At 47.4% G+C, this 25,891-nt stretch overlaps 1 protein-coding gene across 8 annotated transcripts in view; it reads left to right on the top strand.

Moving 5' to 3' along the window:
• FLI1 (Fli-1 proto-oncogene, ETS transcription factor) overlaps positions 1-25,891 on the top strand; it is a 298,063-nt gene that overhangs the window by 221,045 nt on the left and 51,127 nt on the right. For all 8 annotated transcript variants that reach the window (XM_069614173.1, XM_069614179.1, XM_069614180.1 and 5 more), the window contains 3 exons: positions 13,246-13,388; positions 16,498-16,701; positions 23,448-23,516. In XM_069614173.1, the coding sequence (XP_069470274.1) occupies positions 13,246-13,388; positions 16,498-16,701; positions 23,448-23,516 (416 nt within the window). The remainder of the gene's footprint in view (positions 1-13,245; positions 13,389-16,497; positions 16,702-23,447; positions 23,517-25,891) is intronic.

The raw sequence follows: 25,891 nt of genomic DNA, 5'->3' as shown, positions 1-25,891 counted from the left end.
GGCGGTGTTAAAGGACCATTAACGCAGAAGGAACGAGAGAGAAGGTGGCAAATGCAACTTTGTCTGTATTGCGGGACTTCCGGTCACTTTCTTCGAAATTGTCCGGTTAAACCACTTAGAAGGTGGTTGGAGCCACTGATAACGATTTATTGACACCTGATTCGGGAAACGACCTAGCCCGACAAGCGTAGGGGTCCGCTTGCCGAGCTTGAAAACAAACTCTTTGACCTCGCATTTTGTCATGCCAATGGTGCTCGTGGACCCAAAACAGCCTCAGCAGTTGCATGCTATAAAAGCATACATCGACAGTGGAGCTATTGGAAATTACATAGACCGTGAATTGGCTTCCAGGATTAAGCTCCCTCTCCGCCCGAAAGTAACCCAAGATGTCATTACTACAGTAGATGGAACCGAAATAGCCTCAGGGCCTGTAACGCATTCCACTGTTGAAATGACACTGGTGGGTCAGGATGGACATCGGGATGCAATCGTGTTTGATGTGATCAAGGCCCCACAATTTCAAGTAATTCTTGGAATTCCTTGGTTAGAAACACATAATCCCAGAATTGACTGGCGAGCAAAGAAGATAAGTTTTCCTGATTGTGACCCAACTTGTTATCCAAGAAATCCAGTTATGGGTCTGGCCTCAGCAACTTCCACCCCTGTACAGCTACCGTCAGAATACCAAGAATTCCAAGACGTTTTTCAGAAGGAACAGGCTAACACGTTACCTCCCCATCGGTCTTATGATTGCCAAATCGATCTGGTACCCAATGCTCAACTACCTTGTAGTAGGATTTATGCTCTTACGGAACCTGAGAACCTGCATTTGCGTCAGTATTTAGATCAGTACCTAGCCAATGGTTTTATTCGCCCGTCCAAGTCTCCTGTCTCCTCAGCTCTGTTCTTCGTGCCGAAAAAAGAGGGCGACCTTAGAACATGTATAGACTATCGCGCCCTAAATCAAATAATGATTAAGAATCGTTATCCTCTGCCCCTGATCCCTGAGCTTATCGACCAGGTGAAAGACGCTTGTGTGTACACCAAGTTAGATCTCCGAGGAGCTTATCACCTGGTGCGTATAAAAGAAGGCGACGAATGGAAGACTGCATTCCGCACCAAATTTGGGCTCTTCCAATATCAAGTGATGCCCTTCGGTTTGTGCAATGCACCTGCCGCCTTTCAGTACTTTATGAATGATGTTCTTCGGGAACTTATCGATGTCTGTGTCATTGTTTATATTGACGACATCCTGGTGTACTCCTCTTCAGAATCCGATCACAGAAAACATGTTAGGGCAGTTCTTGAGAAATTGCGCCAGCACAGACTATTTGCAAAGCTCGAAAAATGCGTTTTTCATACCACAGAAGTTGAGTTTCTCGGATTCATCCTGACACCTCAAGGAGTCCGAATGGACTCGCGAAAGGTGGACGCCATCCTCAAATGGCCATCTCCTAGCTCGGTGAAGGGAGTTCAGAGCATGCTCGGCTTCGCCAATTTCTATCGAAGATTCATCCCGGAATTTTCCCGAACAGTCCAACCCATCACAGCTCTCCTAAAGAAAAACAAATGCTTTGAATGGACTCTTGAGGCCGAACAAGCCTTTCAGGACCTGAAAACCAAATTCACCTCTGCACCTGTATTGAAGCACCCGCACCCAGATCTCCCTTACATTGTGGAAACCGACGCATCCAGTTCGGCCATGGGAGCTGTCCTGTCGCAAAGAGACCCAGAAACTAACCAACTACACCCTTTGGCCTTTTGGTCCAGGAAATTTTCTCCTCCTGAAATCAACTACGCAATTACCGACAAAGAGTTACTGGCTATTAAATCTGCTTTCAAGGCTTGGCGTCACTACCTTTTCGGGGCAAGACACACCATCACCGTAATTACGGACCACAGAAATTTACAGTATTTAAAGACGGCCAAAGCTCAATCTTCACGACAACTCCGATGGGCTCTATTCTTTGCGGAATTTGATTTTGTAATTACCTATCGCCCTGGCTGCAAGAATGGTAAAGCGGACGCCTTATCCCGGATTGGCATGGAAGAACCCAATTCGAGTTTAGAACCTGTGCCAATCATACCTGAACAAAGAATCTTAGGCCTAACTTCATTGCAAACTATTGAGGACATCCAAACGCAAGTAAAACAACTTCTAGACTCTTCAGCCTTACTGGAATGGAGTCAAAAGGGTCCTCATTACACCGTTAAGGATGATTTACCGTACTTCCAGGAGCGGTTGTTTCTGCCAAGTAAATAATTGCAAGAACTTGTTATTTCCCATCATCATGAATCATTAATGGAAGGACACCCTGGTATCGCTAAAACGGAGGAAAAAATCAAACGCCACTTCTGGTGGCCTTCTTGGAGAAAAGACATAAAGTCTTTTGTATTGTCTTGCAGAATTTGCGCCCAAAACAAGGGTCAAAAGAAAAGGCCAGCCGGCCTACTTCAACCCTTGGATATTCCACCGGCACCATGGCACACCTTGTCAATGGACTTTATAACTGACCTGCCTCCTTGTGCTGGTTACAACACTATCCTTGTAATTGTGGATCTCTTCTCCAAAATGGCCCACTTTATCCCTTTAAAAGGTTTGCCTTCAGCTTCCACCTTGGCCAAGGAATTTCTGGAGAATATAGTTCGCATACATGGTTTCCCTTCCATATTAGTCTCGGATCGTGGAAGTCAATTTATCTCCCATTTTTGGAAGAAGTGTTGCCAACTAGCACAAATAGATGTGCGGTTATCCACCAGCCACCACCTCCAGACCGACGGACAAACCGAGAGAACCAATCAGACTCTCGAGCAATATCTTCGGTGCATGTTACACCAATCTGGGTTAAATTGGAAAAACATCCTTTGGATCGCAGAATACGCATACAACAATTCAGTGCATTCTGGAACCGGACAAACTCCTTTTTATACTTTGTATGGTCACCATCCTCGGACCTCTGACCTAGATCCACCTCTGACCCTGGAAATGCCCGCAGTAAATCATCTGCATTCCACAATAACCCGAGCCTTCAAAGAAGCTGCAACTCATTTACAGCAAGCCAAGAAAAAGTATAAAGAAAACGCTGATTTGCACCGAAGTAAAACTCCTCCTTACCAAGTAGGAGACCAGGTATGGCTAGCAACGAAACATTTACCCCTCAAGGGCCCGCAAACCTTCAATCCCAGATTCATAGGACCTTATCCCATCAAGGCTATAATCAATCCCGTGGCCTTTAAACTGGATTTACTGTCTAACATGCGTATTCATCCAGTTTTTCATGCTTCACTTTTGAAGCCAGTACAACCAGGGACCCGACTGTCCAAGCCTCCAGACCCAGTTCAAATTGAAGGGGAATTAGAATTCGAAGTTAAAGACATTTTAGACTCCAAGGTGTTAAAGTCAAAACTCTTCTATCTTGATGACTGGAAGGGATATGGACCTCAGGAGAGATCGTGGGAGCCTAGTAACCATGTTCACGCACCTCGATTAATACAAAGGTTCCACCAGAGATTTCCGAACAAGCCAAAACCCCCGGAGGGAACAACCTTGGGAGGGGCCTTGAGGGGGGGTACTGTCATGATGCCTACCTCCAAGGAGCCAGGTCCGACCCAGCAACCCCAGAGGCAGGCATCATTCCCCCCAGGGAAGTGCCAGCGGGCCCAAGCTGGGGCCCTTTGGACACAGTCCTGGCGCCTTAGGCGCCAGGCTCATGTTGGACCCCTGTCCTGGCGCCTTAGGCGCCAGGCTCATAAAGCTAGACATGTGTTCAAGTGTTTTAATGTGCACTTACCTGATGCAGACCATGCTGCTACATCCAGGCCCTCTTGAGGCCTGAATGGAACTACTTTACCTGTGGGACTACTTTCCACCAGGGTGTGGTCGGGGAAGGATACATACCTGATCGGTGGAAGGATACATACCTGGAACTTCTTCCAAAGCTATTTAAACCACGCCCGATCAGCAACTCACGCTTCGCGTTGTTCTGCTCCTCGCAGCTGGACACTCACCGTGTCAGCTCCTGAATCTGGACTTCAGCCATGCCTGTCAGCATCCTGGGTCACCTGCAAAGGGAGATAAGAGAGAATTGGTGAGAAAGAAGACCTTACCTGCTAAAGCTGCATCACGGAGACATCACACCGACGATCCTGAAAGGGAAGACATCATTTTAAAAGCATTTTGCTTCGATCGCTGCAGCGCTGCATTTCACTCACCTTTCCTGGGCGCCTCCATCTTCAGCAGCGATCATCCGGATCCGCACCCATTTCCCAGAGCCTAGAGAGAAAAAGACCAGAAAACAAGGTGAGAGAAGGAAGGGAAATAGGAAAAGCTCAGTTTCCTTCTAGGACTTACCTGTTGGGTCATTCCCATTTCATTTCGGGTCCTGCCGTTTCCTGGCATTCCAGACCCCGGCCCCTATGGGGAAAAAAGACAAAGACATTGAATGAGCGAATGCAAAGACATTACCTGAACGCTCATCCAGAACTTACCTGTCATTTACTGGAACTGCACGTTTCACTTCGGGTCGGCGCCATATCTCCGGCATTCCGAACCCCGGCCCCTAAGGGGAAAAAGACATAAGCATTAGCGCTTGCTGCAATAAGACAATGAACATTATTATTAAGCTTGAACTTTTGAACTTGCTACAGAACTCTTACAGCGCCTTACCTGAATAGTGAAGCTTATTTGAACTCCCATCAAACCTCAATCCAGTGAAGTAACTGGGTTTCAACGCGCCCCTGCATCAGAAGCAGGATGGAGAACTCATCCTTCCAGACCCTAAGGTGAGACTTCATGGGGAATCGTGGAAGGGTATCGTGGAGGGTTGGAAGGGAATGGGAGGCTTGAGCATTATTCCGTCAGTAGGTAATACTTCTTTTCATGCACAGGGGAATATTCCAGCGAGCCAGAAAAGCCAGAGTAGAGGGGCCCTTCCTGTCCATCTTCAGAGTCCTGCGCTTCACCATTGAAGAAGCATCAGCACTCGAAGCCAGACCTGCGCCTCCGTGGGAATCAGGTGAGCGTGACAGCAGGCGAATCCTACCTCAATCAATCAATCCTGGGCCCCACCAACAATCTTCTGTAATGCATGAGGTCAGGACCAGAGTGCTCTGCAACAGGAAAGGTAAGGGGGTGACAACATGTACCTAAGTCCAACCCATCTTCCTGTCTGTTGTAGATCAAAGTAGCTCTGATTAACTGAGCCCTCTGTGACTCTTGATTAAAGCGCAGGTTTCCTTCTAAGTTTGTGATGAAAGCAGGCTTCCTGTCTCCCTCAAATCGCATACTTCTCCCCTCTGAAAGGGTTCCGCTCTACAGTGGTTTGCCTATGGTAAATAGTGGACCCAGACATGCATTTCACTGCCTTTTATACAGAGGGGTGGGAACTAGCTTCAAGTTGACACATTGCATATCAAAGGGGTGTTAGCCCCACCTTTCCTGTTGCCTGTTGGTAACCAAGCCCTCTTCACCAGGCTTGCCTCCATTATCTGCCATTAGTATGCACTGCCACAAGCCGAACTAAACAATAGGAAAGGAGATCCATCTAGCCTTTAGTATTTTAATGAGGCTGCCCATGGCCAGAGGAAGGTGTGCCTTCCCCCTTCTTGAGATGCTTTGATGTACCCGTGACTGTCACATTGCAGCTGAACATGACAGGGGAGGGGCGGCAACTGTAGGCTGTGTCCTCCTGGAGTACGCGTGACTATGCGTTTGGTGCAGTGAGCATAGAAAATATACGCAGAATGGCCTCACACATTTTCAGAGGTTGATCTCCCATCATTCATTTTCATTATCAAAAAATCAAAAAAGCCCAGGCGAGCACACACTCCCCGTGCAGAGTTTTGAATTCCTCACACCTCTATTGCGGTCTTCTGATAACCTGCCTGCTTTGCAATGTACTGAAACCACACGCTTGTTCCGAACACGCCAAATCTTATGATTTGAAATAGGAATTTTCTCAGGATCAGAGCATCAGTGTAAATGGGTTCAAGCTGAGACCGTCTAGAACGCGTTTCACTGCTGCTGCCCATCCCCCGCCAGTGTTTATCGCATCTTTATCGTGAGAGCATTTGATGTTAACCATTTCAGGGATATAAAGGCTGTTTTTGGGTCTCTGCCCAGAAAAGATCAGATCTGAAAAAAAAAAAGTTGTACTTACGGAAACCTGCATTTTGACGCAGACACCTCCTTCTTCACTGCCCCCAGTAGGACATGAGGAAGGAATTACGGGTGAACTTTTGATGTCCCGGCAGAGCGTTCATCGCCGGAGTCACCCAGAGTTGACTTCAGAGTGCATTTTTTTAAGCACAAAAAAGGCAATTCCTTGCATTTTCTTCCTAGTCATCCTCTCTGGATGAGGGGGGAAGGGCGGCAGGGAAGGGGACCAGGGGTGGAACAAGAAGAGGAAGGAGTTGATGTCAGCCCACCGTCGCGAATCATAATAATAACTTGTGTTTTATATAGTGCTTTAATCTAAAGCGCTTTACACAGGACATATTTCCATATATCGCTGTTATCACCCAATTGAAATATGGACTCCTTTATCTGACCTCGGACGTATGAAAAGCTGAGTTGACCTTGCCTGGATTTGAAACTGCGACCTGCAGATCAAACACAGATCACAGCAACGAGTGCTTACCCGCTAACCCATCTTACCGGGAAGTCTTGCTGGCATTTTGTAAAGTAACTGGTTATTCCTTTGAAGTTCCTCTGTTATGCCGCTTGTTTTGCCAACTCCATTTCCCAAGCTGTAGAAGTACAACGATGATTATGAATTGCCCGATCGTGTGCTTGTATTCATTTTTTTTCTATTTCATAATGGATGCTTCTCGTGCCTTCTCTCTGTGCACCCCTTCTTGCTAGCACCATTTCCGTTCCACGCATGACAGGGCCCAAGTGAACCTGGTTTATCAGTCGCGTGTTGAGCCATATGAACAAACGACATCAAATGTGTGATGGCCTTTTTTATTTATTTATTTTAAAACTCCTTGGAAATGAGCCAAATAGACAATTTGTTTATATATTTTTTTGCTGTTTCTTAATGGGGGGAGGCCCCTGCCAAACGCCCCCGTGCTACCTTCGCTTCCCCTCCCCACCACTTCCTTTCACTTGCCGTATTTATAAGCGCCATTTCATATATGGGCGGTTGGTATGGAAGCTCGTAGGATTGTCAAACGGGTATGCGACAGGTTTTTGTTTTTCCCGCTGAACCCTACATACATGAATTCCGCTCTGAAGTTGTTCAGCTGTGAGACTGGCAGGGGCAAGAAGGGGCGTTGCTGGTGTCCTGTAGTGCTTTGAGGCCCTCGAGCAGCGCTCACTTGGAAGGGCTGCTGGGCACTCGCAGCTGTGTTTGAGAGACAGTTTGAGCAAGCCTGCTTTTGCCCTTTTCTCGGAGGGGTTATTGCTTCTCTCGCACCTCAGTCCTGCTCATCTGCTGGTGCTTTTCTGGGTGCACCCATCTTTGCCCTCATTCCTCCATCTTCTTTCATTCTGACTCTGCTTTGTCTTTCAGCAGCCATTCTTGCCCATTCACCTTTCGTTGGCCTCTCGCTAAAGCTTTCTTGATTTCCCAGTTTACAAAGTAATCTCTGTCTGCGTCATGTGTGACGAATTATTGCTCCCCCATAGCCATTTCCTCTTTCTTCCTTCTCTTCGCCACGCCCACTCTTGATATGCTCTCTGACCCCCTCTCTCTTATAATATCCCACTTCATGTGTGTCTTTCCCATTCTCTTTCTTTCTTTACATTTCCCTGTGATGTTTTCACGCAGGAACACTCTCATATGCCGTGTGTCACTTCTTCGCTTCTGTGCAGTTTCTCGCTGTTTATCTCTTGCAACGACCCGTTTAGTAATCGAGTTCTGACGCCCAATTCACTTGTGCCTCTCCAATCTTTCTCCCTCACCCATCCCCATATTCCAAGAAGCTCCATCAAACCCCCCCCCGTCTCTTTACGTCTCTGTATCTCTCTCCCCCTCTTTCCCTCCCTCTTTCTCTCCCCTCTCTTTTTCACTCTCTCTCGTTTGCTATCTCCCCTCTCTCGTTCTCACTCTCTCTCTCTTCCCTCTCCCCCTCTGTCCCCCCTCCCTCCCTCTATCGCTATCTTTCTTGCCTTTTCTCTCTCTCCCGTTTTCCTCTCTCGTTCCCTCTCTCTCTCTCCCTCTTCCTCTCTATCACCCTCTCTGCCCCCCTCTCTCTCTCTCCCGCCACCATTTCTCTCTCTTTCTCACACACTCTTTCTCCCCTCCGCTCTCCCCCTACCTTTCTCTCGTTTTCTCTCTCGCCCTCTTTCTAGTTCTCTTTCCCTCTCCCTCGCTCATCCTCTCTCTCCCAATTTATCTCTGTGCTCTCTCCCTCCTCTCTCTCTCCTCGCTCTTCATCTCTTTCCCTTGTTTTCTCCCCCTCTCTCTCTCTCTTTCTCTCTATGTCTCCCCCTCTCTCTCTCCCTCTCTCATCCTCTCTCTCAATTTCTCTTTCCTCTTCTCCCTGTCTACCCCTCTCGCTCTCTCTCTCCCCATCTCTCTCTCTCTGTCTCTCTCCCACCCCTTTTCCCCCTCTGTCACTCTCCCCTCCCTCTCTCTCCCTTTCTCTTCACCTCTTTCCCTTTTTTCTCTCCCATTCTAACCTCCCTCTTTCCCTCCCCCTCCCTCTCTCTTGTGTTCTCTCTCCCCTCCCTCTCCTTCTCTCTCCCACTCTCTTTTCTCTCGACCTCTATCTCCCTGTCTCTTCATCTCTATCCCTCTCCCTGTCTCTCTACCCCTCCCTGCCTGCCTCCCCCTCTCTTTTGTTCTCGCATTCTTTCTCTCCCGTTCTCTCTCTCGTTCTCTCTCTCCCTCTGTTCATCTCTTTCCCTCTCTATCTACCTCTCCCCCTCTCTCTCCCCTCTCTCTCCTCTCTCTCTCTGTATGTTTCTCTCTCTCTCTGTTTCTCCCTTCCCCTCTCTCTCTCTATAACATGCTCTCTCTCTCGTTCTCTCTCATTCTCTCTCGCTTTCCCCCTCTACCCTCTCTCTCTCTTTCAGTATCTCTCGCCCTCTCTCCGCCTCTCTCCCTCTCTCTCACCCCCTTTCTCTCCTCTCTCTCTTTCAGCCTCTCTCTCTCTCTCTCTCCCCCTCTCTCTACCTCTGTCCCTCTCTCTCCCACCCTCTCCTTCTATCTCTTTCTCACTTTCCATCTCTCTGAGTCTCTCTCTCTCTCTCTCCCCCTCTTCATCTCTCTCTCTTCATCTCTTTCCATCTCTATCTCCCTTCTCCATCTCTCTCCCTCTCTCTCTCTGTTGCTTTCTCTTTCGCTTCCTCTCTCGTTCTCTATCTCGCTTTCTATATCTCTGAGTCTCTCTCTCCCCCCTCTTTCCCTCTCCCCCTCACTCTTCATCTCTCCCTCCTTCTCCCTCTTTCTCTCTCTCGCTTTCTATCTTTCTGAGTCTCCCTCCCCCTCTTTCTCTCTCCCCCTTACTCTCCATCTCTATCTCTCTCTCTCTCCCTTCCCCTCTGTCTCTCTCTCCCCCCTCTCTTTCTCTCCCCCTTTTTTTTCTCCCCCTCACTCTTCATCTCTCCCTCCCTCTCTCGCACTTTCTCTCCCTCTTTCGCTCCGAGGGTAACTTGCCATGCATGCGCTGTAGATCACGTCCCTTGATCTTTCTTCTCCCTCTACTGGTTTTGTTTCAGTCCACTCCATTGGGATTATGCTTTTGCGGCACGCCTCGTGAAGATGCATGCGCTGCCCCGGCTGGCAGATTCCCGGGACGTCATTTAGGGGTCAGCAGGGGTCGCAGTTGCGGCCCCTCTGTAGTCTCCCTTGCTAGCCCTGTGGTCTCCCTTGCTACCCCTAAAAAAAAAAAAAAAGTATCTTTCTTTTTATTTGTATTTTTTTTTACAAATTGAAGCTCCTGGGCTGTGGCCAATGCCATGTGGCTCATTAGTTTCTGGAGTGGCTGGCTTTCTTGTTCATGCTTCTTTAAAAAATCAGGGGGTTCCACAAGTGTAACTCTTTGAGCAGTGACCCTAAATAAGAACAAATAGGAATAACAAATAACGTGTCTTTCTGGAATTCTAAACAAAAATTGCTAGAATCATTAAAGGTTTATTTCACGTACACTTCAGGCGGTGAGTCCCTGATTTAGTCTGTTCTTAAACACCTCAAATTCACAATGCAGACACAATCCTCCAAAAAGCACTTAGAGTAGAATAAGCATCCATTTCAGACTATGTATTTTGCTTTTCACAAGTTGCAGTTATAGCATGTTTTTTTTCTGCTGATACATATGGTGATCCATTATTGTATGAAATGCATATCACGTTGCATTGATATTGTAACCATATTTTTCATAGTTTACTTAGAAACAATGCTATGTGTAACCACTTCTTGTCTTGTCAAAGGGTAAGCGGTTGTGTTCCATCGCTCCCCATGATGTCACTTCGGGGTGGGGTCAAATTACATCAAATCTTGTGATGTCATCAGAGGGCAAGGGTCATGTGATGTCACTTCCGGTACCCCCGGCATTTTGGTGAAATGACATCCCTGTATTCACCATGCTTCTCTGCAATTCATAATGCTTGGGATCTCCAGTTTCTGGTGACCTTTCATGTTTCCGGGTAGCTCAATGTTTTTTTTAAGTTTTTTTTTACTGTCCTTGGATTTTATCCTGAAGGGATGTTGGTGTTTTGCAAATTGTTTGAGCTTATAGAAACCCCTCATCGTTCTGAAGAATTTCTCCTAGCATCTTGCGCTTGTCTTCTCGTATTTGGAGGAGTGTGGCGTGAAGTGTGGGTTGCTTCCACCAGCCCGTTCTGGCGGATCTGGCCTCGCTCTGCCTTCCCCGAATGCTTGTGGCACCTCGCGCAATGTCCAGACTGTGGGCACGGGCCCTGTATTTGGTCATCACCTGTCTGGGCTTTGGGGTACTTGTTCTATCCTAATAATCTGCTCAGGTGCCCCTTCCATGTATACCATGTGGCTGGGCTCCCAGTGGGTGTCCGATCGCTGTTTCCCCTTCTCTGTGTCTAGATGTAGTTGGGGTGGTCCCAGGTTCCTTGTATTTCGCTAGATGGGCCGCCACTCCAATTGCTGTGTGAATGGAAATTGTATTTTTGTGTTCCTCGAATAATCTGGTTTATCTTTTCTTCATATGTATCCCACACTTTCCTATTTTTCTCACTTTGTCTCAAACACTTTCTCACCTCTTTCTCTCTCTCCTTCTCTCTCTCGCTCTTTCTCTCTCCCTCTCTCACCTTCTTTCTCTTTCTCTCTCTCTCTGTCTCTCACTTTCTCACCCCCTGCCTCCGTCTGTCCCGCTTTCTATCTGTCTCACTCCCTGGTTCTCCCTCTTTCTCTCTCTCTCTCTCTCTTGCTTTTTCTCTCTCACCCTCTCTCACCTTCTCTCTCTTTTCTCTCTCTCTCTTTCTCTATCTCACTTTCTCTCTCCCTCTCTCACCTTCTCTCTCTCTATCTCTCTCTTTCTCTCTCTCCCTCTCTCACCTTTTCTCTCTCTTGCTCTCTGTCTCTCACTTTCTCACCCTCTGTCTCCGTCTGTCCCGCTTTCTATCTGTCTCACTCTCTGGTTCTCTCTCTCTCTCTTTCCCTCTCTTTCATTTTCTCACCCTCTGCCTCTGTCTGTCCCGCTTTCTATCTGTCTCACTCCCTGGTTCTCTCTCTCTATCTCTTTTTCCCTCTCTCTTTCATTTTCTCACCCTCTGCCTCTGTCTGTCCCGCTTTCTATCTGTCTCACTGCCTTGTTCTCTCTCTCTCTCTCTCTCTCTCTCTTTGTCTCTCCCTCGCTCTTTGTCACGCTCTCTCTCTCTCCCTCTCTCTCGCTTTTCTCTCTCACCCTCTCTCACCTTCTCTCACCTTCTCTCTCTCTCTCTCTCTCTCTCTCTCACTTTAGCTCTCTCTCTCTCACCTCCTCTCTCTTTCTCTCTCTCTCTTTCTCTCTCTAACTTTCTCTATCCCTCTCACCTTTTCTCTCTCTCTCGCTCTCTGTCTCTCACTTTCTCACCCTCTGTCTCCGTCTGTCCCGCTTTCTATCTGTCTCACTCTCTGGTTCTCTCTCTCTCTCTCTCTTTCCCTCTCTCTCTCTCTTTCATTTTCTCACCCTCTGCCTCCGTCCGTCCCGCTTTCTGTCTGTCTTACTCTCTGGTTCTCGCTCTCTCTCTCTCTTTCCCTCTCTCTCTCTCTTTCATTTTCTCACCCTCTGCCTCTGTCTGTCCCGCTTTCTATCTGTCTCACTGCCTGGTTCTCTCTCTCTCTGTCTCTCTCTCGCTCTTTGTCACGCTCTCTCTCTCCCTCTCTCTCGCTTTTCTCTCTCACCCTCTCTCACCTTCTCTCTCTCTCTCTCTCTCTCTCTCTCTCACTTTAGCTCTCTCTCTCTCACCTCCTCTCTCTTTCTCTCTCTAACTTTCTCTATCCCTCTCAGCTTTTCTCTCTCTCTCGCTCTCTGTCTCTCACTTTCTCACCCTCTGCCTCCGTCCGTCCCGCTTTCTGTCTGTCTTACTCTCTGGTTCTCTATCTCTCTCTCTCTTTCCCCCTCTCTCTCTCTCTCTCTTTTATTTTCTCACCCTCTGCCTCTGTCTGTCCCGCTTTCTATCCGTCTCACTCTCTGGTTCTCTCTCTCTCTCTCTTTCCCTCTCTCTCTCTCTCTTTTATTTTCTCACCCTCTGCCTCTGTCTGTCCTGCTTTCTATCTTTCTCACTGCCTGGTCCTCTCTCTCCCTCACCTTCTCTCTCTTTTCTCTCTCTCTCTTTCTCTATCTCACTTTATCTCTCCCTCTCTCACCTTCTCTCTCTTTCTCTCTCTCCCTCTCTCACCTTTTCTCTCTCTCGCTCTCTGTCTCTCACTTTCTCACCCTCTGTCTCCGTCTGTCCCGCTTTCTATCTGTCTCACTCTCTGGTTCTCTCTCTCTCTCTCTCTTTCCCTCTCTCTCTCTCTTTCATTTTCTCACCCTCTGCCTCTGTCTGTCCCGCTTTCTATCTGTCTCACTGCCTGGTTCTCTCTCTCTCTGTCTCTCTCTCGCTCTTTGTCACGCTCTCTCTCTGTCGCGTGATTTTTTCTACACGTTGCCTCTACCTTTGCTCATGTTTCTGTTTCTCTGAATCTGTCCTAGCACCCCTAAACCCACGGCTCTCAAGGTCACCTTTACTACTTCGCTTTTTCATCGTCGTTTCTCTTCCACCTTCCTCAGTTGTTTTCTTCTTTCCGCCCGTTTCATCAAAACGTATTGAACCCTGTTTCTCCTCTGCCCCTATTAAAGGGAGTCCCCAGTCGACTGCAGTTTGAATAAATGCAACAAACTGGATTCGAACCCGCTGGCCTACAACAGCTACATGGATGAGAAGAACGGGCCGCCTCCTCCCAACATGACCACCAATGAGCGAAGGGTCATAGTCCCAGCAGGTAAGAGCTGCCTGTGAACGGACCATGCATGTAACCTCCTTCCCCCTCATGCGGACAGTGAGGAGGGATCAAACTCAGTGATGATGTTTCAAAGTTGTGTCTCTTGTAATAGACACCAGCAGCAAGCCCACGTTTCACAACCATCCATCGTGCCTTAGATGGGCCTATGTTTGCCATTGTTTGCCAACTTTCTATGTACAAATCCTGCAAAAGTTGTGTTTTTCAGAGTCATTGTTAAATCAGGTGCTCTGAACAGAATCCCACCCTTCCTGGAGCGCACCCTAGTGGGGAAGGCAGCCATCACACCATGCATTTCCTTGCCTTCACCATTGGAGGGGAGTGGGCCTAGTTAGCCATAGAGGAGTCAGTGCAGATGGAAGGACACTGACTGAATGCCTGTCGATGTGCTTTCTGGAAGATCTTGCTGGAGTGCATTGTGGGTAATATAAGGTCTTGTCTGTTGCGATAGCGATTAAGTGACTAGTGCATGAATTTGGGAATCATTGGGCAGCAGGATGCATTAAAGATAGTGTTAATTGTTTTAGTGTGATAAGCATATTTGATAAGGAAATGCTGGAGGGTCAGAATGCCGCAAGGACGGGGTAGGAGGAGCCAAGAAGAGGCACAATGATGGTGCGTGTGGATGAGGGTTTCAGACCGCTTAGCTTATTTAGTTGACCGTTTATTTACAATATTGTAAGACAGTCATTCCATTTTGTGGCTTCTATGTCATATCATCGACAGTGATTTTTACGACAGGTGTTTTTACCAACAACTTTTGCCAAACAAAGCAATCGAAATATTGTTTACATTCTATTGGATGGGTTCCCCCCAAACCCGTCTTCCCCCACCTGTGTTTAATTGTTCCCAACCCCGCAAATCGCTTTTCTGCCCACTCCCCCCTCGAAATTTCGATTAGTTTTTTCGGCAAAGTGTTTTTGTAACACCCGCCGGAAAAACGACTGTTGATGGAATGACGTCGTACCATTTTGTGTAGGTGTTCGTCTGGCACAGTGAATTTAGAGGCAAAGGTAAAAATGAACTGGAAAAGCCAATAGGTTTGGCTTTTGGATCATCGTGGGATAGGCATTGGCCGCCCTGTGCCTTAATGGTACTGTCTGGCCATCAAATGGCAACAGATGGTAAATGTTGTAAGTACATTGGTACATGATGTCAATGTCTGGCAAATGGTACTCTATTGCCTGTAATAGAGACAAAACATCTGGCTTTGTCAATGCTTGTTTGCTTGTATATATATATATATATATATATATTTATTTTATAACGTGCCAAAGACCATACCTGAGTTTGGTTTCTAAGCATGGATCCTGGATTCAAACCTTTGTTGATTTGCGTGTTTTTTCTTTCAAGACCAGCATGTTGCCCCTGTGCTATCCTCCATTCACAAGTATGTGAAGACATGCATGTTGCTTAAAAATCAAGTGGCTGAAAGAACACATGGTTAAGCCATTTTCATTACACAAGGAGCTAGTTTACAGCTGCAATTAAAACATTTACTTTCAGATGTCTATTCGAAGTAACAATGTCAGCCCCATAAAAGCCCATTGTTTCAGGAGAGTGTGTTTGGGCTGGCGGGTAGGAGGTGGGTGTGACTAGTCATAGGGAAGAGAACGGTAAGGGGAACTTAGCAGGTGAATAAAAAATCAAAAATGCACATTGATTGTGTCCCTCCTCCATCTTCTTTCTATCTGTACTACCATATCAATAGGTTTAATTGTATAAGTAGAAGTAAAGTGCCATATAATAGCCAAAACGAAAAGAAAAAGAAAAAAAAAACTGCCTTTGGTTCCTTGCTCAAGGAACCAGTAGTGTTATGTTTTCTTCAAAATCATTAAAAATCAAAGTGAAAAATGAAGAGGTTGGGAGAGAGGACACTAATCAATGAGTATACAAGGATATGATACGCACCTCTCTGAAGGTGAGCCAGGCCGACTGCAGATAGGCGTTTCTAACTAAAGAATACAGAGTGAGTCATTTATTGGAGAACCACACGTCCACAATGGTTGGACCCGCCACATTTCTTACTCACCTGACCTGTGGTCGCCCCTTTGATCACCTCTTTCATCTTATTGATGTTTAACTCAACCTCTGAGTAGTGGTCATCACTGCAATCCTGCCAGCCCAGCACCCAACATTCATATTGGTTGTTTGCATACGGTGCATTGCAAAGGTACATTGTACTCATCTGCACAGTGGTGAACCCAGTGCTTAGGGTGGAACACCACAAACCTTACTAAAGCTGCAATATAGAAGTATGAGTGGATTAGTACCCAACGGGATAGGATGAGGACTTGGGTTAGCACATCCAGTGAGCCACTCCTCAGCAATGATGAGGTCTCAGGGTTCCATGAGCGGCGCAAGATTGCACCCTCCATCTGCTATCTAGCCCCGCCTTTCTCTCTTCCATTTAACTGTTTCCTTTTTGTAACAGATTTACGATGTGGATTCCTTCACGTTCTAAAATGCCAAACCATGTAAATAGACTGATTTTCTAAAATCATTCCTGCACGATGCTCAGGTTGTATAATTCAATATAGCTCTTTGAGATGTAATCTAAAACCTTTGCATTATTTCTGCTGGATCCTATAGTTCATGGGTGTGATATATTTACCATGTTTGTGGCCTAGAAATTAGATATTTCCTACAATGACTGAAGAGTGAAATCTTCAAAGATATGGGTAATACTGTAACAGCAGCACCTAGAGCCAAGCCTTGTATGAGATTGTCAGAACAGAAATCCCATCTCTTTTCTAAAGTGTCTATTCAGTTTACATGAACCAAACTTTCTAACCCATTTAAGGATCATCATTGCGATGTGCTGGTGCCATGTACAACAAGTGTCATTGCAACGTTTTAAGTGCACTCTCAAAATATTGTCGCTCACTCACCTGAAACTGTTAAGTTTCATTTTTGTTTCTTCCAAATTCTCTCAATTACATTTTTGGCTTTAGGCCACATCTCCACTTCTGGGATACTTTTCCTTCATTGGTCACATTGGTGTAGAAAGGTGGATTGGGGGAGTAGGTTGGTTATTAGTACAGAATCCTGCTCTGGGTCACTAGCTCTTGTGTCTGGTTCCTTCCCTCAGATCCAACCTTGTGGAGCCAGGAGCACGTGCGGCAGTGGCTGGAGTGGGCGATCAAGGAATATGGCCTCATCGACATTGATGCAGCCCTCTTCCAGAGCATGGATGGCAAGGAACTCTGCAAACTGCACAAGGAGGACTTCCTGCGGACCACCTCCCTCTACAACACCGAAGTCCTGCTATCGCACCTCAATTACCTCAGGGAAAGTAAGTTCCTCACTGTTCCTTTGGGATTGTGATCAATCGCTGCACTTCACTTCAAGCATTTATTGTAAAAACATGGACTTCCCTTTCGAATAAATGTATTATGATCTGTCATACAGTAAGATGATCCCATAACTCCATAGATATGTGTGATCCAAAGTGCTCCTTAGCCATCGCTGGTCAATGGGCTGGATCTTGCTGAGATCTGGCAACCATATGTCTCCCCGGATCTCAGACCCGACCTACCTCAGCCCTGGCCTTAGAGGTGGGCAAGCACGGAGGGGGTCGGGCAGGCCCCTCATCTCGGGTCAGTGGCTGCCCAAAGAAGTGGCCAGCCATGAGCCCCTCCAGCTGTCTGACAACCTCCTTAAAAAACACACAAAAGGAGTGTGTTGGCCTGACTTCCTATCCTGCCCCAGCCACTCACTGATTGGCTTGGACGGAGCAACAGGAAGTCAGGCAGCCTCTCTCCTTTTCTCGACCCCCAGCTACCTTGAACCTCTTTTGTTGGCCCCTTCCACCTCTCTTCTAGGACCCCAGCCGCCCTGCGCATCATTTCTAGGCCCCAGCCCCCTTAAACCACTCTTCTCAGGTCAGACCCCCGTCTCACCCCTTTTCTATGATCCCAGCCACCTTGCACTTCTTTTCTAGGACACCAGCACCCTCACACCTCTTTTCTAGGACCCCAGCCCCCTCACACCTATTTTCTAGGACCCCAGGCCCCTCACACCTCTTTTCTAGGACCCCAGCCCCCTCACACCTGTTTTCTAGGACCCCAGACCTCTCGCACCGCTTTTCTCGGACCCCAAGCCCCCTCACACTTCTTTTCTAGGACCCCAGCCCCCTCACACTTCTCATCTTGGACTCCAGTCCCCTCACACTTCTTTTCTAGGACCTCAGACTTCGTGCACCTCTTTTCTAGGACCCCGGACCTCTTGCACCTCTTTTCTAGGACCCCAGACCTCGTGCACCTCTTTTCTAGGACCCCAGACCTCGTGCACCTCTTTTCTCAGCCCCCATACCCCTCACTCCTTTTCTTGGCCCTCAGGCCCATTGCAACTCTTATCTAGGACCCCGGCCCTCTCGCACCTCTTATCTCGACCTCTGGCCCCCTTGCACCTCTTTTCTCAGCCCCAGCCCCCTCTGACTCCTTTTCTCGAACCCCAGCCCCCTCTCACTCCTTTTCTCGGCCACATCCCCCTCTCACTCCTTTTCTTGAACCTCAGCCCCCTCACACCTCTTTTCTAGGACCCCAGACCTCTTGCACCTCTTTTCTAGGACCCCAGACCACTTGCACCTCTTTTCTAGGACCCCAGACCTCATGCACCTCTTTTCTAGGACCCCACACCTCGTGCACCTCTTTTCTCAGCCCCCATACCCCTCACTCCTTTTCTTGGCCCTCAAGCCCATTGCAACTCTTGTCTAGGACCCCGGCCCTCTCGCACCTCTTATCTCGACCTCCTGCCCCCTTGCACCTCTTTTCTCAGCCCCAGCCCCCTCTCACTCCTTTTCTCGAACCCCAGCCCCCTCTCACTCCTTTTCTCGGCCCCAGCCCCCTCTCACTCCTTTTCTCGGACCCCAGCCTCCTCACACCTCTTTTCTAGGACCCCAGACCTCTTGCACCTCTTTTCTAGGATCCCAGACCACTTGCACCTCTTTTATAGGACCCCAGACCTCGTGCACCTCTTTTCTAGGACCCCCAGACCTCGTGCACCTCTTTTCTCAGCCCCCATACCCCTCATTCCTTTTCTTGGCCCTCAGGCCCATTGCATCTCTTGTCGAGGACCCCGGCCCCCTCGCACCTCTTATCTCGACCTCTGGCCCCCTCGCACCTCTTATCTCGACCTCTGGCCCCCTTGCACCTCTTGTCTTGCACCACAGCCCCCTCACACCTCTTTTCTAGGACCCCAGACCTCGTGCACCTCTTTTCCTGGACCCCAGGCCTCTTGCACCTCTTTTCCTGGACCCCAGACCTCTTGCACCTCTTTTCCTGGACCCCTTACACCACATTTCTTGGCTCCCAGACCTCTTGCACCCTTTTTCTCAGCCCCCATCCCCCTCACTCTTTTTCTTGGCCCTCCGGCCCATTGCACTCTTGTCTAGGACCCCGGCCTTGGACCACAGCCCCCTCACACCTCTTTTCTAGGACCCCAGCCCCCTCACACCTCTTTTCTATGACTCCAGACCTCTTGCACCTCTTTTCTAGGACCCCAGACCACTTGCACCTCTTTTCTAGGACCCAGACCTCGTGCACCTCTTTTCTAGGACCCCAGACCTCGTGCACCTCTTTTCTCAGCCCCCATCCCCCTCACTCCTTTTCTTGGCCCTCAGGCCCATTGCAACTCTTGTCGAGGACCCCGGCCCCCTCGCACCTCTTATCTCGACCTCTGGCCCCCTTGCACCTCTTTTCTTGCACCACAGCCCAGACACACCTATTTTCTAGGCCCCAGCTCCCTCACACCCCTCTTCACAGGCCCCAGCCCACTTGCATCCCTTTTTCAAGCCATCTTTATAAAGCATAGTATTGTTGAAAGCCAAACAGGGAGATGAGGAGGGGAGATGATGAGAGTGCAAGTGAGCCATGAATGTTTGCCCAGGATGTGGCAAGAGAGTTTGCAGTCCTGGAAACCGGAGCAGTTATTTTTCCTGACTGTGGCCCTGTGCTGCTTTTCAGGGCACAAGAAAAGGATACATGTTGGTGAACAGTGTCGCTTTTTTTCAGAGGGCAGACGCAACACTCCTTGGGTGTTTTTGAGGCTGACAAGCTTGCTCAAGTGTTTCGCTACCAGGGTTTAACTCATGTTGTCACGTTCCCAGTGTTGACGCTTACCCACAAGACCACATAAAATTGTCATTAAAGCACATGTCTCATATGTGTATATTTTATTTTTTCCTGGCAATATTTTACTATAGATGGCTGGGTTTAAAAGGTGAGCACCTTTTATACTTTGCCAGCGTAGTTATTAGAAAGAAGCAGCATGAAAGAAAGTGCACCATTTTAAAACTATTATTTTGAACATTTCCTTTAAGCGGAGTTCAACTGCCAGCTCCGCCTCCTCTGAACTCTGCTTCCTCAGAACTCCGCCCCCTCCTCCAAACTCCGCCCCCACCCAGTGCTTGTGGGATCCTCCTTTATATGTTTTTCATCTTCACCACTGTCCTTATCAGGCAGATCTAAGTGGAGAATATCCATCCCTACGAGTTGCTGTATAGAAGTGGAACAGGACTTCTAGCTTTTGAGAGACCAGAGCAGGTGGAATTGGCAGAGTGGCAGCCATCCAGATATATTCAAACCATGGTGTAATGAATTGAGTGTAACAGGATGAAGAAACGCTCAACCAAGCTTAGGTGAATCTTTATATGGTCACGTGTGAGCTGTACCAATAGTCATATGTTTGGAGGGTCCACAAATTCAGCAGTCTGATGACTTAGGCTTCGAAAAGATTCCTTGACTCTCTTAATTTGTGGCACTCCCCAGTATGTTAGGGTAAGGCTGTGAACCCTAAAAGGATCCAGGGCCCCAAATGTGTTAAATAATTTCCCCACTTGCATAAACCCTTAGCAGAAAGACAAATGGACTACAGCACAGAATTGAAGCTGGCCTTTTGACTGAGGCTTCTGGGATTCCCCACCTCCCAGTCCTTCTACAGGAGGTATCTGTAACCTGCGACCCTCGGGACGTTTTGCACTATGACTCCCATGTTTCCACACCATAGACTGTGCTGGCTAGGTCTGATGGAAATTGTAGTCCAAACATCCAGGGATCCAAAGTGCACAGCACCTGCTCTGTGCTGCGCTGGCAAGTTAAATCCATCGGTGGCCTCTCAGACTCGAATTCTTGCCATCTTCCTCTGGTTTAAAAGGCGATGGCGGTCTTCACACCACTCACATCTGGAAAGACAATAAGGGAAACTAACAAAAGCAAAGGGGGGTGTGAAAAAAATTCAAACACACTATTACCAGATGCGGAGGGGGGGTGGGACTAGCGCTCCTCTTCTCCCAAAAGTGCCTGTTGATTGGCACTTCAGCTGGCATGCTCATTGATCGGGATACATGCGTAAACAAAAACCACAGTAAAGTATTTTCTAAAACATCACAAATAAATGCATTCAAATAATTATCTAATCATCGAAAGGCTCTCGTAACCCAAAGGTATACCTGCAAATATTGTCTGTGGGGAGAATCCTTTCCCCAAGGCGTAGTCCCAGATACAGCTATAAAGCAATCAAAGCTTTATTTCTGCTATAAAAGTGCGCATCCCGGCCAATGAATACCACAATGCATTAAGTTATAGTAGAGAGAGAAAAAAGACTAAATGGCAATATAAACAGAAACATTCATGAATCTTACAATACATGCTTAAACATAAGAAAGAATTCAACATGTACATCCCTACTCAGTTTATCTTTAAACAAAAAAAAAACTAAAATTCAAAAGAAAACAGAGGCATTCCAGATATTTCTAAAAATATGCTTTCGGAGCAATCGTCATTCATTGATAAATGCCGATACAATTAAAAAAGAAAAGATATTGAAAAACAGCTCATGGTCATCAACATCAATCGATAGAAAAAATGATTAAAACACTTTGATTGGTTCTCATTACATTTCACAAAAAATGGTTTTCGGCAGATTTTTCTGAGGGCAAATACGGTGGACATAAAAACAGGAAATGTATTTCATCTTCTGTACATTGCCAGCAGCAGGCGTGCTGGTCGGGCTTGGCAAAGTGGTGATGGCTGGAAGCTTTAAGCTTTACCTCTGGCATCACCCTGGGTAACCTTCCAGAGCATCGCTCTTCACCTGCCACTGCCAGGCCATTACAGAAAGGCCAAAGACCATATGCAAATCAGGCTTGGCCTCACCCCAAGGGGATGTGCTTGCTCACATCCCTTCTGCACGAGACCGCAAGCGTCCCCAGACATGGCTCGGCCTTTGTGATGACAAACCTGCAGTAACTTTACTTAGCATTAATAACAAGTCCTCTGTGGTCGCACAGCTTATAGAGAAGACGAAACTGTCTTCAACTGGGTCTTTGATATTGATGTGATTTCATCGGCCATACAGTAGCGTGCTGATGTATGTATTGTTCAGTTTGGGAGCTGTTGCCTTAAGATTGTAAATGTTATTGATCACATCTTTAAGAAAGTCCTACTAAGGCCTAATGCCGCCAGAATGCAGTCTCGAAGAACAACCACCTGACTGCACAAATTCGACTGATCTCTCATTACCACCGCACCTAGTGTTAGTATGCAGCCACCATAACACAATCACACTGACTGCACACATATTGAGTGCACCCAAGCACTGTTTTCTATCCTGCTCCATTGATTGACCTGGACTGCGGTCCCTAAGGGCGTTCAACCCACAAGCGCTTTGAGGTCATACAATGACATATAGGACGCTATATAAATGCCAAATAACAATAACAATATAGTGAAACAGCAAAGGTAAGAGGACAGAGCCGAATCAGACTCTAACGTCCACCTTGAATGGGCTGTGATCCCCACCCGCCTCACCCCCGCATGGCCCTGAACAGAGGAACAGGCACCTTTAATGAATAAAGGCTGGTGCATGACACTGACTGATGCACAGTATCGGACAAAGTTTTAAAATCCACGAGCAAGAAATGTAGTGATTCTGGTTTCAGGGTCACATGTTTTTGTACCAACAATTCCAAGCAGAAGATGTGACCTACTCTTCCCACTGTTCTACAAAAAGTAGCTTTTAAGGAGGTCAGAATGTGTTTCGCTTCCACCCAAGTGTCTAGATGATTTAGTAAAATCGTGGTATATATCTTACAAAAAATATTGATTACAAATATTGGCTGCATCATCTCGGTCACCTTTCTTGAAATACTCTCCTGAAAAGAAGCCTGCTCATTTACTGCATGGCGTATCTTAAATGGCAACTAAACACGCCAAAGGTTCAAAGGTTAGATCACATGATCTAGTCCTCTGGATTTCCCCAATGTCTGACAGTCCAGAGCATTTTTAGTGTCTTGACCGAAGGCGAAAGCTCACATATCTCCTGCTGCTCTGACTCGATTGGTTCCCTGAGAAGTAGCACGCCCTACCAAATGATCGGGGACTATTTAACCTTATAAAAAAAGCCACTGGAGTCTTGATACCACCTGTCTGCTGTAAAACTCCCATCAAGTGCGCCCTGACACCTACGGGTGAGTGGCGCCTTATACCAGTTAAACTAAATAAATAAATACATACGTCGGGACAGGGGCTAGGCCCCATTTTTGCATTGTGATAATGTGGTGGCGTGCACACCCGCTAGGCTGCCTTTTCAATGCTGCTCCATGTCACTGCCCATTTCTATTTCTGCAGGAATTCCAAATGAATGACAGCTCGTGCATTATCTCTCTCAGCGGTTTTCACACTGAACGCCGTCTTCTTGTACCTCGCCGGATCCCTGGCCCACAACCCAACCCTCCCCTCGGCAACAGCCTCCGCCACCGTTCAGTCTCCCCTCAGACTGTGAATCCTCTGCCACGCACACCATACCTGCCCCCCCCACCTCCCTTACCAGCCCGGGTCCTGCATCACTTGATTTGGAATTGCTGCTGCGCACACCTGTGCGCAATCTTTGCAGGACTCCGTACACACCGGTATGCGCATGCATTGAGTGATGCTGGAATCATCAGAACTGTCCAGAAAATAAATACACGGTGAATTGTATTGAACGATATGAGCTCAGTATCATGTGTGTGATGGTGTGTCTGTCCTCCCGCCTCCACAGGTAGCTCGTCGTTGGGTTACAGCACGCCATCTCACACCGACCAATCATCACGCCTGAATTCCAAAGAAGGTAAGTCAATGTAACTCTGTGCCCTGGCCTCTCTCTCCCTCTCTCTCCCTTTGTCAATCTCTCTGGTCGCTCTTTCTCTCCATCTCGCGTCTCTCTCTCTGGCTATGATTCTCTTTCTTTCTCCTTTCTCTCTTTCTCTCCCTCTCGCGTCTCTCTTTCTAGCTATGTCTCTCTTACTTTCTCCTGTCTCTCTTTCTCTCCCTCTCGCGTCTCTCTCTCTAGCTATGTCTGTTACTTTCTCCTGTCTCTCTTTCTCTCCCTCTCGCGTCTCTCTCTCTAGCTATGTCTGTTACTTTCTCCTGTCTCTCTTTCTCTTTCTCTCCCTCTCGCGTCTCTCTCTCAAGCTATGTCTCTCTTACATCCTCATGTCTCTCTTTCTCTCCGTCTTGCCCCTCTCTCTCTAGCTATGTCTCTCTTACTTTCTCCTGTCTCTCTTTCTCTCCCTCTCGCGTCTCTCTCTCTAGCTATGTCTCTCTTACTTTCTCCTGTCTCTCTTTCTCTCCCTCTCACGTCTCTCTTTCTAGCTATGTCTTTCTTTCTTTCTCCTGTCTCACTTTCTTTCTCCTGTCTCTCTTTCTCTCCCTCTCGCATCTCTCATTCTAGCTATGTCTCTCTTACTTTCTCCTGTCTCCCTTACTTTCTCCTGTCTCTCTTTCTCTCCCTCTCGCGTCTCTCTCTCTAGCTATGTCTCTCTTACTTTCTCCTGTCTCTCTTACTATCTCCTGTCTCTCTTTCGCTCCCTCTCGCGTCTCTCTCTCTAGCTATGTCTCTCTTACTTTCTCCCGTCTCTCTTTCTATCCCTCTCTTTCTCTCTTTCTAGCTATGTCTCTCTTACTTTCTCCTGTCTCTCTTACTTTCTCCTTTCTCTCTTTCCCTCCCTCTCGCGTCTCTCTTTCTAGCTATTTCTCCCTTACTTTCTCCTGTCTCTCTTTCTCTCCCTCTTGTGTCTTTCTCTCTAGCTATGTCTCTCTTACTTTCTCCTGTCTCCCTTTCTCTCCCTCTCGTGTCTCTCTTTCTAGCTATGTCTCCCTTACTTTCTCCTGTCTCTCTTTCTCTCCCTCTTGTGTCTTTCTCTCTAGCTATGTCTCTCTTTCTTTCTCCTGTCTCACTTTCTTTCTCCTGTCTCTCTTTCTCTCCCTCTCGCATCTCTCATTCTAGCTATGTCTCTCTTACTTTCTCCTGTCTCCCTTACTTTCTCCTGTCTCTCTTTCTCTCCCTCTCGCGTCTCTCTCTCTAGCTATGTCTCTCTTTCTTTCTCCTGTCTCTCTTTCTCTCCCTCTCGTGTCTCTCTTTCTAGCTATGCCTCTCTTACTTTCTCCTGTCTCCCTTTCTCTCCCTCTCGTGTCTCTCTTTCTAGCTATGTCTCCCTTACTTTCTCCTGTCTCTCTTTCTCTCCCTCTCGCGTATCTCTCTCTAGCTATGTCTCTCTAACTGTCTCCTGTCTCTCTTACTTTCTCCTGTCTCTCTTTCTCTCCCTCTCGTGTCTCTCTCTCTAGCTATGTCTCTCTTACTTTCTCCTGTCTCTCTTTCTCTCCCTCTCGAGTATCTCTTTCTAGCTATGTCTCTCTTACTTTCTCCTGTCTCTCTTTCTCTCCCTCTTGCGTCTCTCTCTCTAGCTATGTCTCTCTGACTTTCTCCTGTCTCTCTTTCTTTCTCCTGTCTCTCTTTCTCTCCCTCTTGCGTCTCTCTTTCTAGCTATGTCTCTCTAACTTTCTCCTGTCTCTCTTTCTCTCCCTCTCGCATCTCTCTCTCTAGCTATGTCTCTCTTACTTTCTCCTGTCTCTCTTTCTTTCTTCTGTCTCTCTTTCTCTCCCTCTCGCATCTCTCTTTCTAGCTATGTCTCACTTACTTTCTCCTGTCTCTCTTTCTTTCTCCTCTCTCTCTTTCTCTCCCTCTCCCCTCTCTCTTTCTAGCTATGTCTCTCTTACTTTCTCCCGTCTCTCTTTCTCTCCCTCTCACGTCTCTCTCTCTAGCTATGTCTCTCTTACTTTCTCCTTTCTCTCTTTCTCTCCCTCTCGCGTCTCTCTTTCTAGCTATGTCTCTCTTACTTTCTCCTGTCTCTCTTTCTCTCCCTCTCGCGCCTCTCTCTCTAGCTATGTCTCTCTTACTTTCTCCTGTCTCTCTTTCTCTCCCTCTCGCGTCTCTCTCTAGCTATGTCTCTCTTACTTTCTCCTGTCTCTCTTTCTCCTGTCTCTCTTTCTCTCCCTCTCGCATCTCTCTTTCTAGCTATGTCTCCCTTACTTTCTCCTGTCTCTCTTTCTATCCCTCTCGCATCTCTCTCTCTAGCTTTGTCTCTCTTACTGTCTCCTGTCTCTCTTACTTTCTCATGTCTCTCTTTCTCTCCGTCTCACCTCTCTCTTTCTAGCTATGTCTCC

This window comes from Ambystoma mexicanum, chromosome 9 (assembly GCF_040938575.1).
Source record: "Ambystoma mexicanum isolate Mex_15411 chromosome 9, UKY_AmexF1_1, whole genome shotgun sequence".
NCBI classification, from domain to species: domain Eukaryota; kingdom Metazoa; phylum Chordata; class Amphibia; order Caudata; family Ambystomatidae; genus Ambystoma; species Ambystoma mexicanum.
Note: the sequence above shows the minus strand (reverse complement) of the source record. Positions and strands in the feature narration are given on the sequence as shown.